The sequence below is a fragment of the Borostomias antarcticus genome (genome assembly GCF_949987555.1).
Source record: "Borostomias antarcticus genome assembly, chromosome: 5".
Taxonomy (NCBI): Eukaryota; Metazoa; Chordata; class Actinopteri; order Stomiiformes; family Stomiidae; genus Borostomias; species Borostomias antarcticus.
The window spans coordinates 22,716,713-22,729,051 of NC_140238.1; the positions used below are offsets into that span (position 1 = coordinate 22,716,713).

General features: G+C 43.8%; 1 protein-coding gene across 1 annotated transcript in view; it reads right to left on the reverse strand.

The window, feature by feature from the left end:
* Nucleotides 1-12,339, reverse strand: part of LOC311309679 (voltage-dependent T-type calcium channel subunit alpha-1I-like) — a gene marked incomplete at both ends in the record, with an annotated part of 221,941 nt that overhangs the window by 141,948 nt on the left and 67,654 nt on the right. The window contains one exon of the mRNA XM_084439007.1: nucleotides 217-314. Coding sequence (XP_084295133.1) covers nucleotides 217-314 — 98 coding nt within the window. The remainder of the gene's footprint in view (nucleotides 1-216; nucleotides 315-12,339) is intronic.

Here is a 12,339-nt window from a genome sequence, read left to right on the forward strand (position 1 = left end):
ATATATGCAAAAAACACATTATGTAACATACACACACACATCCAGTGTTGATGTTGTACAGTATACAGAAACACATTGTGTAACACACACACAGACACACACACACACACACACAAACACACACACACGCACGCACACACACACAAACACACACAAACGCACACACACACACTCACACACACACACACATACACACACATAGAGGTTGAGACTTACTGGGCACTCTGTTGATGGCTTTGAGTGGTCTGAGGACCCTCACTGTCCTGATGGCTGACAGGTTGATGTTCTGCAGGTCCAACGAATACTCCACCATCCTGGAGAGAGAGAGAGACAGAGAGAGAGAGAGAGAGAGATAGACAGAGAGAGAGAGAGAGAGAGAGAGAGAGAGAGAGAGAGAATCACACACACAGAGGGAGAGTGTTATGAGTGTGTGTGAAAAGTCCTGCCTCAACTTGACAGCTTCATCAGAACCAACATAGGAGACCCACACCCACAACTGGTAAACTCTGTTAGAGAGTCAAACGGGGGATACATATATAAGCTGAACAAAAACTTTCCTCTCACAATTGTCTACACTAATGAAAACACACACGTCAAAGAGGAGAGGGGGACAGGAGATAGAGAGAAAAGGAGAGAGTGCATGAGAGACACAGGGAGGGAGAGAGATAGAGAGAAAGAGAGAGAGAGAGAGAGAGAGAGAGAGAGGGAGGGAGAAAGAGAGAGATACAGAGAAAAAGAGAGTGCATGAGAGAGACGGGGGACAGAGAGAGACAGAGAGAGCGAGAGAGAGAGAAAAAGAGAAAGTGCATGAGAGAGAAAGAGAGGAAGGGAGAGACAGAGAGGGAGAGAGGGGGGGAGAGTTCTCAAAAGGCAAGGGAAAGAGGGGGAGAAAGAGAGATGCCTGCAGGATGTGGTTCGTTTGGAATCTTAGATCTGTCAGCTTCATGCCAGCGTGCATGTCAAATCTGCTTTCACCCTGCAACCAAAGCTATTTTCGTTAGTTAGTTAGTTAGTTAGCTACTTTTAATAATCCCCAAGGGGAAAATTGAGTGCCACCATTGTACAAAAAACACACAACACAACAGACAACACATAACAGCACAAAGGCCTGACGCAACACAATACAACAGAATACATGACAATAGAGCCCGTCTCAAGGCAATGTAGGCAGTAGATGTAGAGCACAGTCAGACATGACAAAGATCTTCATTAAAAAACTTCACAGCAGCAGGTACAAGGGACTTCACAAATCTATCAGTAGAGCACCTCGGTATCACAAGTCTGTTGCTAAAGGAGCCCTTAAGCTCACTAAAGACAGAGTGCATTGGATGATCAACATTATTCATTACACAGCTAAGCTTTCTTCTCCTTCAACCCATAACTGTGATTTCCAGCGATTCAGGTATTAGACCAATCACTGATCCTGCCTTCTTGATCAGTTTGTTGATCTTGTTCCTGTCACTGGAGCTCAGGCAGCGCCCCCAACAGACAATAGCATAAAATAAGGCACTTGCCAAAATGCTTTGATAGAACACACGAAGGAGTGGCCTATTAACATCAAAAGAACGGGGCTTTCTAAGAAAAAACTACCTGGACTGGGCCTTTTTATAGATGGCACTGGTGTTCTCTTTCCAGTTCAGCTTATTATCTATGAACTCCGAGCTATTTGTGTGAAGAGACCACCTCAACCACCTCCCCTTTAATCAGAACCGGAGTCCATGCAACCTTTTTCTTTCTGAAATCAACAACTTATTTGGTCTTACTGGTGTTTTAAGGATAAGATGGTTTAAATCACACCAGTTTACAAATCTCCTGTTGGTAAGCTAGGTAGTTGTTATTGCGGATGTATCCTACAGGTGTAGTATCGAAAAAACTGAAAATCTGAAAACTTATGGAGGTGGCAACCAGATGTCAGACTCAACCTGCAGTCTGAGGTAAACAAAGACAATAAAAAAGGGGACAAAACAGTGCCTTGAGGAGCACCAATGTTAGAAATAATAGTGTTGGATATCTTACCCCCAAGCCTCACATATTGGGGTCTAGATGTGAGGTAGCCCAAGACCCATGCCGCAGACTGAAATCGATGAGCTTATTGGCTAGGCACGATCGTGTTGAAAGCATTAGAAAAATCTAAGAATGAAGTCCTAGCTGAGACATCAGCTGACGCTAAGTGGCTGTAGACTTCATGTAGCATATAAAGTAGAGCATAGTCCACACCAACGCCCTTCCTGTAGGCGAACTGGAGTGGATCTAAATGGACAGAGACCTTACTGCTGAGATGCCCAAGCACAACTCTTTCAAATAATTTAATGAGCTGAGAGGTTAAGCCGATGGGCCTGAGGTCTTTGAGTTCCCGAGCATTAGTTTTTTGGGGAACAGGCACTATGCATGAGGTTTTCCATCTCACAGGAATTCTAGCCTGTGAGACAGAAAGGGAGAAGATAAACTGGAGCACGTTGCAGAGCTGTTCAACACACACTTTGAGGGTGTGAGGAGAGTCAACCTCTGGGCCAGGTGCCTAAGCATCTTCAGCTGGGACCAGATCTCCTCAGAGGTGATAGTTATTGGGGGGCTGGGATTGCCAGTAGACCCCTATATGGAGAGAGTGGAACTGATTCTAGCTCAGCAGAGAAATGCTGTGCGTCAAACCTGGCAAAAAGTGATTACTCTCGTCTGGACTGAGGGCTCCCTCCTGGAGCCTAGCAATAGTATGGCCATAGCCTGTTATTAATTTCATGCCCTTCCGCAGACCTCTGCTATCACACGTCTTTATAATTAATCTGCCCTTATCTAATAACACGTTTCAGTTCTTTCTGTGCTAATTTAATCAGATCCTTGTCACCATTATTAAAAGCAAGTTTCTTTTTATTAATAGCTACCTTGATCTCTCTAGTAACCCCGGGTTAATTATTGGGGAAACATTTAGTAGTTTTAGAAGGAATAATCATAGGTGCGTTAAGTAGCTGAGTGTTCAGTGAGCGAATGCTCACTCTGAGTGCTGAGCGTTTTTTTTCCCCACTTAACAGTCTGCTCTAACAGCGCTGAGTTGCTAGGAGACGAGAACTTTAATCACCACCTGTTGTCTTTCTGCCACTATACAGTAGCTAACATAGGTCCAATACGTTAAATTTTTTTGACCCTCTGAGAAACATCCTTGCCGTCACAACGTTAGCTATCAAAATGGAATTTAAATGTAATGTTATTAATTTACCTTCACTTATACGTCAAAGTTCTTCTTCGGTTACAAAAACGGATGCATTTAGTTTGCCATCCGACTGCCGTTCCAGCATCCTTTCGGCATCCATCTTTATTTAATTTTTTTGTTCAGTGATGATTATGACATGATGTTTGGCTCAAACAGATCATAGTTCAAAACTGCTCAATTGTTCCCTGAGCAGCTCAGTTAGAGTGTAATTGAGCAACCCGTTAAGTGAATTCTGATCACTGATCGCTGACTGAGCGCTCAGCTACTTAACGCACCCCATGTCAACACAGGAGTTAATATATTCAGAGACACAGTCAGCAATAATGTCCACGTTGTTTTCCGCATCATAGAAAACAGGCGGTGCATTCAAAGCAGGCTCTTCGTTCCTCGCATGCCTCATCTGATCACACGCACACTGATTTAGAGGACGGCTGCTGTTTGTGGACCAGTGGAGTGTATTTCGATGATAGTGACACCAGACGGTGGTCAGAGCATCCCAACAGGGGCAGGGCAGTAGACGAGTAGCTATCCGTAACATTGGCATAGAAAAGATCAATAGTTCTGTCTTCCCTCGTGGGGCAAGTGACAAACTGCTTGAACGAAGGCAGGGCGGAGGAGAGGGTGCCGTGGTTGAAATCCCTGTTAATTATTGTGAGGGCGTCGGGTGATGGGGAAAGAGACATGCCTGCAGGATGTTGTGGTTCGTTTGGAATCTTAGATCTGTCAGCTCCTGCACCTTAGTGTAGGTGTCGGGTGACACTGTAGGTCATGCACAACTTTAAATATTATGTCTGTACATATTATGTGGCTCTTCTCTGTCCTGGCCCCACAGTGGTGGAACGAACTGCCCACTGATGTCAGGACAGCAGAGTCACTGCCCATCTTTCGTCGCAGGCTCAAAACTCATAGTACTCAAGTACTACAATGATCCACCCTCTTAAGCACCTATTGTATTTAGATTGCTTTTCTTGCACTTTGCCTTCAGCACTAGATTATGCTCTTAGTCACTTGTTTTAGAAAGGAGATGCACTTGTGAGTTCTGGCAAGTAGTAGTACATTGGCTTTTCCTAAGAGAACAAGTATTGTTAGTCGCTTTGGATAAAAGTGTCTACTTAATGACTGTAATGTAAATGTAAACGTAATGTAATATCGGCAACCAGTGGTGGGATATAAACCACAAGGACAATAATGTTGGAAAACTCACAGGGTGTTGGAGCCAATTTAAGCTAGGAGCCAAGGAAATTAAGACGATTTGTATTAACTTGTATTAAATGAATAATGACTTAGAAAAGGCCAATACACAGGGTATATACAGTAATAAGGTCTACAACTCACCGCCAGAAGTTTATTGTTCATATCACTGATTCTCTCCCTCACCGTGAGTTGTTTAAGTAGAGAAACACTCTGTGTGTGTGTGTGTGTGTGTGTGTGTGTGTGTGTGTGTGTGTGTGAGTGTGTGTGTGTGTGTGCGTGTGTGTGTGTGTGTGTGTGTGTGTGTGATTTTATACCCATAGAGGGAATTGAATCCTATAATGTAGTCAGGGCAGCAGGGATGTACTACCCATTACTACCCACTAGACCAGCTCCAGCGACTGTACAGTACTGTAGTAGTAGTAGTAATACTATTATCATTATTATTATTATAGATTTTATTTGTGATGCACTTACATTTGTAAACAAATCTCCAAGTACTGCAGAGAAAAAATGACAAAAACAGAAAAAAGCTCCTGTACAGCACAGTACACCTCTCACACCTCTCTCTACTCCAGGGCACAAACACACAACAATATGCTGGACACTCGCACTCACAAACACTCACATGCGTAAGCAGGCACAAACACAAGCAAAGATAATTGATTGATTGATTGATTGATTGATTGATTGACTTGATTTGAAAGAATGTTAAAATACATATAAGTGCTTTCCCAATTGGGCAACAATACATCATTAAAATCATTCTGAAAAACACACTAAAGTCTGGCGACAGGCAACAGGTACCTTATGGGTGCAATAAACAGACATTGTGCAAATAATATTCATCCTGAGTGAGACCCTATCATAATATTTACACTCCGCTTATATATTTAACAATAACACACTACAAGGAAGACCAGACCTATTCATAGCCCACGTGGATAACCACTTAAAGACGTCTTAAAGATGGATAGCCCAGTGGCCCTTTTTATCTTCGTGAGCAGACTGTTCCACAGTACTGCAGCTGAGTAGAGGAAAGTGACCTGACCATACGTGCTGAGCTTACATCTGTAGAAATTAAAATCATTTGTGAAGTATTTGGGAACCTCCCCAAACACTATCATGGTACAAAAGGCTTAGTTTCAGCAGAGACACTCTTTGTTCTTCTCTGAGCCCTCTAAGACTTAAAATGGGATAGGGCCAAGCCATATCCAGACAGAGCACCCGGAATGTTTGGAGTGTTATCTTTTACTATGGAATGTTATCTAGTAGTATGTTTGGAATGTTATCTGTTGTTATGGAATGTTATGTACCTAGTGTTATGTTTGGAATGTTATCTATTGTTATGGAATGCAATGTATTGTTATCGAATGATATGTATTGTTATGGAATGTTATCTATTAGTTATTGTATTCTATTTTTGTATCGTGTGTGTGTGTGTGTGTGTGTGTATGTGTGTTTTTGTATTGTGTGTGTGTGTGTGTGTGTGTAATGGTAAGTCTAAAACTCTCTGCACTTCCTGTGACCTCAATGTTGGACTGCAGTGGTCCTCAGTCCAGAACAGCACAGTTCAGCATGACAGGCGGGAGACAGAGAGATACAGAGGGAGGGGGGATGGAGAGGGAGAGATGGAGATGCAGAGAGATGGAGAGGGAGGGAGCGATAGAGATGAAGAGAGATAGAGAGGGAGGGATGGAGACGCAAAGATATAGAAGGAGGGAAGGATGGAGAGGTGGATGGAGAGAGAGAGAGAGGGAACAGAATGGTGGGGAGGGAGAGAGATATAAAAAAGAGAGAGAGAGAGAGAGAGAGAGAGGCAAGAAGGAGAGATGGTCTTTACTGCCTTCAGTTCCAATAACAGTGTCCAAAGAGAACAGGCTGGAGAGTTGACATTCCCTATTACCCCTATCCCTATTATGTCCATTTCATGTCTGGGTGAATGCTTAACGGTCCTTAACACACATGCATACCAGTGGAGGCTCATCCATTGAGGCAGGGTAGGACAGTCCTCCTCAGTTTTTGGAGAGAAGAGAGGGATTAAAATATACATATATGCATTTATTTATTCATAATTAATATTAACTCAGTTTTGTTCATAAAGCAGGTTTTCCCTATGGATAAAAACCCATTATTGAAATTCTAAAGCTCCAACAGTGACATCTATAACATGCAGCTGGAGGACCCATAGATATCTATGTAAGGGAAGCTAGCGTTGATCTCTGTGTTTCTCTTCCCTGTGCCATTGGGAGACTTTTTGTGTGTTCATAGCTCCATAATATAATACATCCGAAAGTATTATGGGACATATTATACATCCATTTGTCTTGATTCTAGCCATCTAAATAAGCTGATATAAATACTTTTCGAGCTAGAGCCGTCTGAACGCGACAGTTCCACTGGCTGGCTATAGCCGGTAATGTTAGCTACGAGGTACACGTCAGGCTACGGCATAGGCAGGCGCGCAGATTGGCTGGAGGCGCAAACTGTCGGCAACTCGTCCAAAACATTTCTAGAGATGGGTCGCAACACCGGATCGGAGAAATCCACAGCCTGGCTCCTGCTTGCGTGAGAATTGATCGCTTTGCTGTGCTTATTCCTCATCCAGTGATGGATGGGTGGATGTAAAACTTTCAACTGAATGTTCATATTGTTCTGATAATTGTAGGCTATAGCAACATAAGAGTGGCAGCTTTGACAGCAACCCAAATGAGCTAATCCCATAGCTGTACCATTGCTAGCTAGCCATGAGCGAACTGTTGGATACTGCATTTGCTGTGCAACGTATTCCATTGTCCAGTTGTCAAATCTATTTGCCAACAAACTATTTGAGAGCCAGCCATTGATGTATTAATAGAGCCAGCATACCTCAGTGTCCCCTAATCAAAAACATTTTTCATATATCACCTAACCTCTCCAGCACCTCACCAATATCAATTATTTTCTCTCTTTAGAGAAGAGTACAATCCATTACAACTATTGCTTACAATGTTTTATTGTTGTTTTGTAATATTTTATCATGAATAATGATAAATGCTGCATGTAGTTAAAGAAAGTGTTATTCAGTTTTTCATATGCTAAAATTGACTGTAAATCCACTTTAAAGCTGATATTTCAAATAATAACTGACTGAGGGAAAGTGCCCCCCGGCGCCCATGGGTGGTTCGCCTCTCTTCCTCCTGTCCTCCTCAGTTTTTTGAGTCACCAGCCGCCACTGATGCATGCGCATGCAAATACACACACACACACACCCACACACACACACAGAGTGAATCAGTAAATGAAAAACTCATTCTGCCCAGAAAAGAAGAAATCTAGCTAGCCAACTCTTGTTAACATGGAAGAAAGTCCAAGTAGCCTTAATCACACTTTATGGCCAGAGATGCTACCAGCAGCTCAACTAACTTTGAAAAGTGGAAATTTGCGGTCAGTGACCAATCAGAGGCCAAATCAGCCTCTCCGCACAGCCCACTATCTGCTTTGAAGTGCATGTGTGTGTGTGCCAAAATGTAAATGGAAGCACACACAAACACAACTCATTCTCTCTCTCTCTCACACACACATACGCAAACACACACATGCACGCATACACTCTCTCTCTAACTCTCCTATGGCGCACGACTCTCTCTCTCTCTGTACCTCCCTCCTTCTCCCTCCATACCTCCCTCTCTAACTACTTCTCTCTCTCTACCTCCCTCCTTCTCCCTCCATACCTCCCTCTCTAACTACTTCTCTCTCTCTCTCTCTACCTCCCTCTCTAACTACTTCTCTCTCTCTCTCTCTACCTCCCTCTCTAACTACTTCTCTCTCTCTCTCTCTCTCTCTACCTCCCTCTCTAACTACTTCTCTCTCTCTCTACCTCCCTCTCTAACTACTTCTCTCTCTCTCTCTCTCTCTCTCTCTCTCTCTACCTCCCTCTCTAACTACTTCTCTCTCTCTCTCTCTCTCTCTACCTCCCTCTCTAACTACTTCTCTCTCTCTCTACCTCCCTCTCTAACTACTTCTCTCTCTCTCTACCTCCCTCTCTAACTACTTCTCTCTCTCTCTCTCTCTCTCTACCTCCCTCTCTAACTACTTCTCTCTCTCTCTCTCTATACAGCACGTTGATGTATCATGCAGGTCTTTGCAGTACATCCAGGCGTACTGTACCTCATCACAGAGCAGATGAACACGCTGCTGGGGAGGGAGGTGGGGGGGGGGCGGAGGGCTGGAGACGGAGGCGGAGTGTGAGAGCAGCTGCTTCCGGTGCACATCAATCAGCGTCTGTGTTTGTCATACTAATTAGCTCACCGCAGCGGGCCTCTCTCTCTCTATAATTGTTCCCTTCTTTTTTCTTTTTTTTGACACTCCTTTTTTGGGGCTCCCCTCCCTTCATTTGGCACCCTTTCATCTGTCCAGGGTTTAAGTATGTGTGTGTGTGTGTGTGTGTGTGTGTGTGTGTGTGTGTGTGTGTGTGTGTGTGTGCGTGTGTGTGTGTGTGTGTGTGTGGTATTATATCCAGTATCTTTACTCTGTGTAAATCCTTCCCTGGAAAGTGGTAATCCACAGTTGTTGGATTGGGAGGAAACAGAGGCATGTGTGTGTGTGTGTGTGTGTGTGTGCGTGTGTGTGTGCGTGTGTGTGCGTGCATGTGTCAGTCAGTAAGTCCACATCCGTCTCTTTCTGTTTAAAACCAGAGAGTCAGTCAGTAAGTCCACATCCGTCTCTTTCTGTTTAAAACCAGTCAGTCAGTAAGTCCACAGCCATTTCATTCTGTTTCCCAACCTCGTGGGGAGCAGGAAACGCAGCAGGTGGCCCATTTAAATGTCCCCTGAGCAGAGGGGCACTTGTGAAGAGGCTGATAGATCTGTGGTATCAGGGCTACAGTACTGTAGGTCAAACATCTCACACTGGCTTCTAATGAGACTTTACTCCAGCTAGAACTCTTACGAGGGTTATCAAAGCAACATGGGAACATGGTTGAGTAAAAGCGAACAGATAGCAACACATACAGATACAAACACAGGCAAACACACATTAGCATGCACACACACACACACACACACACACACACACACACACACACACACACACACACACACACACACACACACACACAAACACTGGTGTCTGGTAGAACTATTTTATTGGTGAAACGGTTCAAGCTAGATCCTTTGTTTTGATTAAATGATTGCAGGATATTCAGGAATGAAGCTGCCTTACAGTATGCTTTACTTGGTAAAAGGAAGGGATTCCTAGAACCATCAATGGCTCTTCTTCTTTCCTCTTTGGAGAACCTTCTTCTTGCTTCTTTGGAGAAAAAAACATTTAATCAAACAAAGGTTCTAGCTCGAACCGATAGATCTGAACCATCTGCAACCAATCATACGGCAGGCTCTACCAGAGACCATGAAATATATTGAATGGGTGCCAATTAATACTCCTAATAACTGTCCTATGAGCAGTCAGTTATAGTAGATAAATATGTACAGTGGGAATCTTTAGAAAGAAAAACTGTGATTATTGATTCAGGACTCTTTCCAAACATTTAGGCTCAATGTTCAAGAAACCCTTATGCCCAAATTGGCCTCGGGGTCCAGAATCCTTACATAGTCCATTACTGAACCCTAAGGCAGGTTGGCCTCTGATCCCATGGTGGGCCAGTCAGAACCTCCACTAGTCTGATTATACAGTATAACTCACTTGTATGCTGGAAATCCACCGCCAGTCTTGTTCTAACACCTCGGACAAGCACAGTGAATTAATCCTCTCTAACGCCTGTCTTTGTGTCGCTCAGCAATGATGCTTTCCTTCTCCTGAACTGTGGGCCTGGGCTTCAGGTCCTCTGAGTCTGAATCTTCATCTGGATTTTGGGTCCTCTGAGTCTGAATCTCTATTCTGACTCTGAATCTGGGCTTCGGCTATTGTGATTATTCACAGATTCAGTACAGAGGCCTTGGGTGGGTGGTACCTAGCTGGATCTGGTCTGGGGTCAGTTAGAGGCAGGTCTAGGAATAATGCCGTGAACTCGAGTTTCTATACGGATTATTCGTCACAAACCCAACGGTTCTATTTGACTGATGTGAATAGCTGGAGACATTGCCCTTTGTATGTGAGTCTTTCAAGATGCATTCTCTCTATTTGAGACCAGCAGTGAGATGGGTGTACTACTACTTCACCTCCCTGTGGGGGCAGCTGGCGGCTCACAGCTCGCGGCGCTGTATGAAAACGGAGAGCCCGTTCCGGTGTTGCAGATATATCCACGGTGATACGACAGGCCATGTTGAAACTATTGGGAACTAGAACTCTGCTATCAGCCTAGATGATGATCTAATGAGGGCACTGGAAAATAAGGCCTGAGGTGTTTTCACTGACACACACACAGCTGGAGACATTGCCCGAACACACACACACGCACGCACGCACGCGCGCGCACACACACACACACACACACACACACACACACACATAAACACACACACACCAACCACAACACAATTTCTAGCAGTTATATAACTGCCTTCAAACCACAAATAATCCACTGTAGCCCTGAGCAGTAGAAAGCATTCTAAAGAGCTTTAAACTCCCCAGAGTTACCAGCGCTTGAATCACATCCAATAAGTCCTCTCTTCATGTCGGCCAGGCCAGTGGAGCGTGTGTGTGCGTGTGTGTGTGTGTTTGTTACTGTGCGGGTGACCCTCCCATATGTCTCCACTGATGTTGGCACCAGACCGGATTGTGTTACGTTGTTAAGCAAATCATCTGAAGAGGAGAGTGCAATCCAACCAGCCACCAAACAAACCAATAAACAAGCCAACAAATAAACACAGACAGACAGTAACAAAAACATAGACCAGCTTGTAAATCTGTGTGTGTGTGTGCGTGTGTGTGTGGGCGGGCGCGTGTGTGTGTTATAAATTCCAGCCGCATATGTTCTTGCAGGTATAAAAAGCTTGTAGGATTAACTCTGAGTACAGTATGTTTTACGTTCTTGGAGACTATAGTACGTTCAAAGTTCTAGGAGACTACAGTGTGTTCTACGTTCTAGAAGACAACAGTATGTTCTACATTCTTGTAGACTATAGTATGTTATACGTTCTAGAAGACTACAGTGTGTTCTATATTCTAAGAGACTACAGTGTGCTCTACATTCTAGGAGACTACAGTGTGTTCTACATTCTAAGAGACTACAGCAAGGGCGTAGGTTTGGTTTCAACATTGGTAGGGACCATATAACAGTGTAGCCTGCATACAGAATTTTTGCTGGGGACGAGAGGTTAAACCTCTTAAAAATGTATATATTTATGAAATTGAATAATACTAATACAATGTTCTTAGTGTATCACATCGTGCCTGCTGCTGCGTCCCTCCACACTCTCTCGACTTTTGCTGCTGCTTCGTCCCTCCACTCTGTATCTCTCTCTCTTGGTTGCTGCTGCTGCTGTGTCCCTCCCCACTCTCTCTCTCTCTTGGTTGCTGCTGCGTCCCTCCACTCTCTCCCTCTCGCGGCTGCTGCTGTGTCCCTCCACACTCTCTCTCTGCTGTGTTTCATACATAAAAATGATTTGATAAAAAAAAAAGATTTTCATTGGATTTTTAGACTGACATTCAACTCATAAATTGATATATCTGTCCATTAGTGGAGTCACAAAATACCACATTTAGTAGGCAATACCAGTTGAGAAATTCCACAATCCTGGAAAACCAATTCGATGCCATAGTTGGAAAAAATAAATCCCATGTACTTCAAAATACAGTACTTTATTTAAAACACCCTCCGGCCAATATAGTGAGAGGAAAATTATGAGATTCCAGTTAGCAAGTATACGTTAGCCAATAACTGTAAGAAAACAGGTTACACAGGGACAAGCTTGTATAAAGAAAAACAGACCTGAGCCCTCATAAAAGTAACGTTAACAGCTCTCACGGGCTGGCTAACCTCTAGATAACGTTACCGTATGAGT